At 37.3% G+C, this 8,956-nt stretch overlaps 1 protein-coding gene across 1 annotated transcript; it reads right to left on the reverse strand.

Moving 5' to 3' along the window:
* Positions 1–4,686: 4,686 nt before the first annotated feature.
* Positions 4,687–5,449, reverse strand: LOC118009157 (NADH dehydrogenase [ubiquinone] 1 alpha subcomplex subunit 8-like). The gene has a single exon (XM_035002950.1). The coding sequence runs from the start codon at positions 5,381–5,383 to the stop codon at positions 4,874–4,876; it is 510 nt and encodes a 169-aa protein (XP_034858841.1). The 5' UTR covers positions 5,384–5,449; the 3' UTR covers positions 4,687–4,873.
* Between the last annotated feature and the right edge of the window lie 3,507 nt (positions 5,450–8,956).

Consider the following 8,956-nt stretch of genomic DNA (forward strand, 5'->3'; position numbering starts at 1 on the left):
TGCATTGTCTACATGTTTTCAATATTGTCTCCATTTGTTTTGCTCTTTCTCTCAATTTCCACACTCCTTAATCTAACTGGTTTTTGCATACTAAATTGAAATTTTTGGATCATGGTGTCAGCACTACATTTTTGGATATATCTCAGCAGAATATTATTTTAAGCTCCGCTTCTCATACACCCAAGCACGCGCACACACACACACACACACACACACACCGTGGGCTTGTAGCTTATTGTTAAACACATGATCGATGCTTAAAATATGTATTATATGTATTATTTATTTTCCTTTTGTCTTTGATATTTAAAGTATTTTTAAGCGATATTCTTGATTTCTAGAGGTACATGGCAAAATCTTATGTACTGAGGACAGAGAAATAAACCAGTTAGGCAAGAACACTAATATTGAGTGTGTGGGAATAGTGTTGTCTGGGGAAAAAAGCTGGGACTGAAGATACCAGGAAAAAGTTAATGAAGAATGTGTGTCAGAGGACAGTAAACCTTAAAGAATGAAATGGAAAAATATGCTAGGAAGTAACTGAGGAACTGACAGAATAAGTGATCAGAGAAGGGCTTTCTAAAGAGATGGCATCGGAACATGCATATTATATGTTTTCTTATCCATCAAATATATAGTCTACAATGAGCGGTCTTTAGCTGTGAAGGCCTTTTGTTTAATTAAGTATAGCTATTAGTGCAAAGAAAATATGGTAGGGAAAAAAAAAAAAACACACTTCTGTACCAGAAAAATATACATGTCCAATACTAAGAAAAAAATAAAGATAAAATGCTGTGGAATTCCCTATTAATGCATTATAAAAAAGAAAAGCTGCCTAAAATCAATTTGTGATCATGGACAACTTTAACAAGCAAAGCAAATTTATCAAATGAATTTCCTCCTTGTATTCCTATTACCAATAACAAATAAACTGGATGAGCTGAGCTGAAAGGCACCTACCAATTTTCCAAAATTATCATTCAGGGATTCTTATAATTTAAGCATTTTATATGGGGGAAGGTGTCATTTTTGCATATACTTTAATTTTACAAACCCCATCATATATCCTCTTTATGGGTTTCTCTTTTTTATCCATAGAGAAAAAAAAAAATGAAAGAGTAAAAAGCCCCTCACAAAACAGTTAATCACTTCACTTGTGGGGAAAGTCAGAGTAATACACATCTTGTGGCAACCGAGAGGAATGCAGGATAGGCTATTTTGGGGCTCACTAGAGAAATATAAATCTTTTGAAATTTTTCCACTTATCATTTTTTGTATTCTATCTATTTGGTATATTAAATTCATATATAATAAACTTGAAAACCAGTCATTTTACATGAAACTAATTATGTTTGGTGGAGACCCAGAGGACAGATCCATCCTGACAGAGTACTTTCAACACCATTTACTTGTAGCTTGCTATATACAGTGCAAAGCCTCAGTTAGAACCACATACATAGCTAATGATTTCCAAGCTCTCATGCAAGAACAGCTATTTTTTTATGTTGTTGTTGTTGATTTAACTCTTTTTGAAGAACTTATAAAAAACGCTTCCCAGATTTGTATGGGTTAAAGTAAGCGTGGATTTAGAAATGATAATTTATATACACAGAATAATAACTGATTTCACAGTTCATTAATTCAATTGATGAAGAACAATAAAAGAGAGGTACTGCCAAATATAACCATGTGATAAGGTGGGAGAGGAAGTGTATAATTTTACTCATTAGCTATTCAAAAGAAATAAATGATCAAATGTACTTTACATGAAATGGTAAATTCAGTATAGAATTGATTAATTTTAATTAAGATAACATTTTAATGCTGTACTTCAAGGATAAAATTGGAGTGGTATTTCTTTGGAAAGATGTAATTCTGATACAACTTAAGAAGATTTAAAATTCTGGGGCGCCTGGATGGCTCAGTTGGTTAAGTGACTGCCTTCGGCTCAGGTCATGATCCTGGAGTCCCGGGATCGAGTCCCGCATCGGGCTCCCTGCTGGGCAGGGAGTCTGCTTCTCCCTCTGACCCTCCTCCCTCTCATGCTCTCTGTCTCTCATTCTCTCTCTCTCAAATAAATAAATAAAATCTTAAAAAAAAAGATTTAAAATTCTGCCATAGGGCAAAAAGTCTATTTTTCTCCCACGAATGACATAAAATGTCTAGTTTTCCTTCTGTGTTAATTTGTGTTTGATAGCTGCAGAAAATATAGATTTTGTATAAACTATGTGTGGTAATTATTAGTCACAGGAGCACTACATTTTTAAATACTAAATGCTTATCTTTATATTTTTACCTCAATGGAAATGGGCATTTTTTTCAAACCTAGATCATATTAAAGGAAGGATAGATTTTTCCAAAACTCTGTTTTCCAAATTAAAATAAATTTTACAATATACAAGCCCTCATGCCTATGATTTACACACACACATGCACATGTCATGACTGCAATAGGCAACACATGGGGTAGATAATTTTCACATTTTATTACCTTACTACCCTGTAAATCTTCACTAGTTTAAATAATTCCAATGGTATAAACGGACTTAAGCATACACATGTTATTTAATACATATATTTTCAATGTCATTACTTTCGTATGTTGATAGGGCATAAAATTGATATTGTATGTGGGTGCGTAGATAAAATTTCTACTGCAATGCACCTGGAGAGAAGAAAAAAAAAAGGAATATTTTATTATTCTAATTATGGAAAGAAGTTAGTAAATTACTTTTCAAATGCCAGCATACAGTGGTCACGCATAAGCTCGTCCAGCAAATGATCCTATTAACATTACTCTACACTTAGAATGGCTACCTCATAACCAGACCTTCCTTATTTTCGAGCGAGGTTTAAAAGCGCAAAATAAGTTCATTCTGAAGGTTAAGCGTATTCAAGTCTGAACTCTTGCTGTACACAAATAAGGATTAAAGATAGAAACTCTGCAGCACCACGGCTTTAGAATTAATACCACATGACCACGGTAGTGACAGCGCCGATGTGTCACATCCCAGTTTGAATAAATGCTAGAAGTAGCTACAGAAAAACTGCCAAGGTCAAAAGCTCAGTGCAGCTCCAGACGGATGTGATTCTCTGTTCAGCAGTCACTCTCTCCTGCTTGCAGCTTTCCAAAAGGAACTGGTGCCCTGCAGGCACTCAGGATGAGCCTGCCAGATTTAATAATAATCAAGAACGCTCTTAAATAAATGTCGCCAGGAAGAGAAGCAACGGGGAAACTTAAAAGTAAGGACTACTTGAACTGTGGCTCATCTCAGAAAACACACCGTTCTCGGCTCATTTCAAAACAAAGGTGCTAAGGAAGAATAGGGAAGAGGCACAGGGAAATTCATTTGTTACAGCCAAAAAGATCATCACATTCTGGTCAGTGGCCTGGGTCAGTCTAGTAACCATACAGCCGACATTCCGGAGAAATACAACATGGGTAGGAGCGAGTCATTTTAAGTCGATTTTCATGCGTGGAGATTTATTTTCATTTTAATGCAATGGAAGGCACATGGTTGGCTTTCTAAAGATTTGGAAGGCCTTCTAAAATTTAAAGGAAAACGTTTAGTAAAGCTGTGACGTTGAAGGGAGTGTAGGAAACAGCTGTGTTCTGTGCATTATTTGAGTTCCTCACAGTATCCGTGTTCCAGTGACTGTTCCTTGCTACTATTTGCTTTTCTTTTGGGGGGAATATAAGTGTATTCTTAACATCAGCCGTCACTTAGCCTTTCAAGGAAAATGTTTCCAAGGGAAAACTGTGACACTTTGTGTGCCTATTTTAGCTACCAATACAATTTTTATGTTGCAGCCAAATAAATAGCACTTTCAAAACTTCCAAACAGTGACAGTTAATCAGGAAATACCCCGAACCTCACCAAGAAAGTCAACACCTCACCACCTTCACGACCACCACCGCCACTGCTTCTCAGAGCAATGTTCTTCCAATTAGATGAACTCATTCAGTAGTGTCCATGAAAGGTGCACGCATTTCACCGAGGAGCATTATTTCAATTATGTTAGTCATCCGTAGTTTGCAAGATATTCATAAACTGAAAGTAAAATCGCAGGTACTTGAAACAATGGGCATGTTCCAGTTGGTATTTATGTGTGACAAATAACCCAGAATGGTAGAACTCTTCATTGATCCTTTGCTAAGAGCAGATTGTCTCCAGAAATGGGTCACGACTGGGGGTGAAGTGGCTCTCTTCCAGCAGGCAATTCCCCCAGAGAAGGGGAACAGAGGGAAAAATTCTTCTAGCACCTGGAGGATTGAGGCCAGGAACACTGCAAAACATCCTACATAGATAAGATAGCATCCCCCACAACAAAAAAATCATCAGGTCAATATATACTGACAATGCCAATATTGAAAAACCCTAATCTGTATCATTCCCCCAATTAGTTATGATAAATTCATAGAAAGAAAGAGAAGAGGAAATGAGTGCATTTGTTGATATTTGTTCTTCGTTGTTCTTGTTCTTTTGTTCCAGCTCTTAACAATGACCTCTTCCCTTCTTGTGTTTCTAAGTGCTCACAGGCATCTGCTTGATAAAATATTCTTAAACTGTCATTTTTCACAAATTAGCCAGCCTGACAGCTTTTAGGACTGTGTTATTTTCAACATAGTTCCTCAGAGACCGTTAACTGCAGTTCAGTGATATCAATGCAAATCTTTTTTTTTTCCCTTTAAAATTTTTAATGACCAGGAAATGGTATAGAATAACTGCCAAGTCACATAAATTAACTTTTTTGTTAAGTTTGTGATCCCGGAAAGAACACTCTATCAGTCGATGCAAACTGCAAGGGAATTTCATCAGTGGTTATCTGGGCGTGTGACTGAGTGTGGGCCATGGACCCATCTTTACATGGTTCAGAAAAAAAAGCTTCTGCCATGTTTGGCAGGCTTCAGCTCTCCTTCTATCTCAGGGTTGGGCTCTGGTCTTGCTCTTGAGTGATAGGGATTCTCCGGTAAAGGTCGATCTGTTTTCACTTTGGTGACCTTGGACAGCTCCCCCAGATCAGGCGGCACCCAGCCCAGTTTGTCCAGCACACACTCGTCAAACTTAGCCGGCTGTTTGCGACAGCGACGAAATAGCTGCAGGCTGGAATAATCAATGCAGGTCCAATAGTCCGTAAAAGGCTCCGCAGAGTGAAGCTTTATCTGCCTGAAGAAGTCCAGAGCACACTTGTTGACGAGCTTGCCTTCCTCTAAACACCGCCTGGGGTCTTTCTCTTCCCAGCGGCAGAGCATGAACTCCTTGTTGGGCTTATCACACTGAACTCCATAGTGATGGGCGGCAGCTTTGAGCACCGAAGAACTGACTTTCACCTCCTGCACTTTCAGATCCTCCAGAGTAGGCAGCTCCACTATCCCCGGCATGATGGCGGTAGCCCCAAACCCGAGGAGGCTCCTGCAAACGCGTCGCCCCGTCTCCTTGAATTCCCCTTTCCATGTCAATGCAAATCTTACTGTACCTCGGAAAATAATTTGTCTGACTCAAGACACCCAAAGTTATTTAGAGTTCCAAGGTGCTCACTTGTTATCTCCTAATGTGTTTTGGACTTTGATTATTTTCTATCAAAGAGGATTCTGCCCTCTCTCGTCTGACAATCATTAGACTTGAAAGGGAAGTTGGAAGTGGTGAATTTCTCATCAATTTCTAAATCTGATGGACAATTCAAACCTCTGTACATGTTACTTTTTCAGATTTTATAGCCATCCCTCCTCCTTACATATTGAAAATGCACTTCATTATGGGAAGGTTTTTTTTAGCCATAAAGAAATCACTTTCGGGGCACCTGGGTAGCTCAGTCAGTTAAGCATCTGACTTCAGCTCAGGTCCTGATCTCGAGGTCCTGGGATCGAGCTTCATATTGGGCTCCCAGCTCAGCAGAGAGTCTGTTTGTCCCTCTCCCTCCGCACTTCCCCCACTCATTCTATGTCTCTCTCTCTCTCAAATAAATAAAATCTTCAATCAATCAATCACTGTCAACTTCATAGTCCAGCACCATACTCTACTCCATTTTTTAATCTCTCATGCCATTAAACACTGTCTCTTGTGCATATGTTTACCAGTGTTTTTAGAATCAAGGAATCATAGAATACAAAGGAAATTAACCCATATATATTTCAGGTCTGATAATATGTCTACTTAAACTTAATTTGTACTTTGTCATTTCCAACTTTGTTAGGTCCCTTTAAAAAATAAAAAAAAATAAAATATTAGAATTTAATATTTTATGATTTCTTTGATTTATTTGTATTCCTTTAATGTGTAATGTTTCATAAGCAGTAATTTATTTCTGCTTTTTAAATGTATCATTATCCTTTCATCTTAACAAAACTCAATTTTATTCCTTTGAAATTTTCTTTTCTTTTCTGGATACCATCTCTTGAGATTACACAGAACTTTATCCCACAAAATGGCATATTAAATGCTTGTTCTAGAGTATTGGATGCAAACCTCCCTCCTTAACCTTTATTATAGCATATTTTTGTCATGTATTTTTATCTTTGACTGTTTTTGAACATTTCTATTTTAACCAAATTTTCTATTCTACTTTCAGACATATTCTGTGTAGCATTCAGAGTATATTATCACGTGCCTATGGAACAGATGCTACAAGGACTTCTAGTGACACTTTTCCTGGAAAGTGTCCCTTTTATCCTAATACTCAGAATGCAGATGGGAGGGGAAAGTGAAAAATCCAAAATGTTAGCATCTATAACTCAGAGGCTTTCAACATATAGTCACATTGCATGTAGTACTAAGCCAGGATGATTTCTACATTCTGTTAGAATGGAAAGATTTAGTGATCAGCGTGCATCCATCTTGACCGCCATAGTACAACTTGTACAGTCAAAGATAGGATCACTTTGCTCTGAAGATGGCAGTGGTGGGAGGTTAGACCAATAGGAGCAATGATATGCCACAATGACAGGAGTGCCTGGAACTCTATCAGCCATACACACACACAGAGAATGTGGGATCCTAAGAGTGATGGCAACAAGACGGCCATAGGAGATACAGTATTTAACTTAATGCCACACATGATGGTGCAGAGCCAAGAGAAGACAGTGGCAAGTTGACGGCAGCCACAGGACCAACTGTGGCAGCAGCTGAGAAGTATTTTAATAAGGACAGGAAACCCTTCCTATAATTACAGAGGCCATGTTTAGCAAGACAAAATCAACCCTTACCAGAGGTCTAACAAAGGATTATTTTTAACTCGTGAAATCATTTATATGAACAATCTTGCAAATAACTTAAAAATTATGCTAAGTAATTTTTTTTAAAAATTACATAAAATTGAGGTGACTGGTATGGTTCTGGCTGTATGGTTATTTGAACTATAGCAGGCAGACACTGAGGGTTTGCAAAGGAAATCTTTGAGATACTGCATTAGTGGGTGAATAATTCACCATCAGGGGGTGGAATAAGGACTAGCGTTTCAGAGATAAATGAAACTTGGTCCCAAACAAAGAATTTTTCATTAAAAGTAGCTGTCAGTAGTGGTTTCCTTTGCACTATTTTAAAAAGGTAAGTTCTGCATTAAGTTTAAGAAATGGACAGCTCTAGAATGAAAAATACCTTTAGAAATATGAAATAATGTGAAGGTTGAGGTTGGAGAAGCTCACCTCTATTAGATCCCCACTCTACCACCACTCATTCATACTTTTGGGTGAAATCTGGTATTTATCATTACTAGATACATTAATTATTCATTTGTTGCAACATTATTATGTTGATTAAATTGACCTAATTTGAAAAAGCAAACAAACTACCTCGAAACCTGCCAAGGAACTTTATCAGTGTTCTCTCATGACTTATCTTAATTGAATTAAATTTAAAAACCATAAAAAAGACCTGAATAATCTGGACATAGATCTAATCACTATTTTATGAAGTAGACAGTACTTTGTTTAATTCTGCATGTCAGCAAAAAGGAACTTAAATTTAAACAAACACAGAATATTAAAAATACTTTGTATTCTATTGAGTGAAATTGACCCTAAGCCCTATGATCCCTAGATAGGATTACTAGCTAATAAGAATAAACTTGGTATTTCAAGGAATAAAATGTACTCATTGTTAAATAAGCAATAGATAAATTAATTTATGTAGAGTGAACCTAACATTCTAATAGGAAACTTTACAGTCCTCAGCCACACATTTGCAACATTTGACAGCAATTCAGTGGAGTAAGGATTCACCTCAGTGAACCATCTGAGCACATGACCAACTCTGTCTCAGTATATTATCAAGGGTGGAGTTTCCATCACTAAACATTTATTTATTATGAACCCTGAAAGTTTCACTCTCCAAATATCTCTCTCTTAAAATACGAGTATAAATGAAATGGGAAAATCTTTGTCATCTCTTAATGTATTTGATTTATTGGAAAATAGCCAATGAGCCAGTGAAGAAGGAACAGCCCATGGACTTGGAGGGATTTGAGAGGAAAAAGAAATGAGAGAAGTAAAATGTAACCAGACAAATGCATCTGCTTAATTATTTTGCTAAAACCTCATTCTTTTTAGACATCTTCACCTTAGTTAGTGAACATTTTGTGTGAGTGAATGTGTGTATGTTTAGAGAAGAATCAAAAATCTGCATTGAGGAAAAGTGCAGGGTTGGGAAGGATTTGAATAAACTCTCTTCTCTGTCATCCTAAAGCAGTGCTTCTCTTAAGAATTTTCATGTTTTGGGGCACCTGGGTGGCTCAGTCGTTAAGTGTCTGTCTTCAGCTCAGGTCATGAGCCCAGGGTCCTGGGATCGAGCCCTGCAACGGGCTCCCTGCTCCGCGGGGAGTCTGCTTCTCCCTCTCCCACTCCCCCTACTTGTGTTCCCTCTCTCGCTGTGTCTCTCTCTGTCAAATAAATAAAATCTTTAAAAAAAAGAATTTTCATGTTTTTAAATACAACTGTCCCATTCTGTTAAAAAAAATAAAT

This window comes from Mirounga leonina, unplaced genomic scaffold (genome assembly GCF_011800145.1).
Source record: "Mirounga leonina isolate KUSES-001 unplaced genomic scaffold, KU_Mleo_1.0 Mir_127, whole genome shotgun sequence".
Taxonomy (NCBI): domain Eukaryota; kingdom Metazoa; phylum Chordata; class Mammalia; order Carnivora; family Phocidae; genus Mirounga; species Mirounga leonina.

Excerpts from the sequence above, each read along its gene's own strand:
- LOC118009157 (XM_035002950.1), bottom strand. The coding sequence starts at position 5,383 with ATGCCGGGGATAGTGGAGCTGCCTACTCTGGAGGATCTGAAAGTGCAG.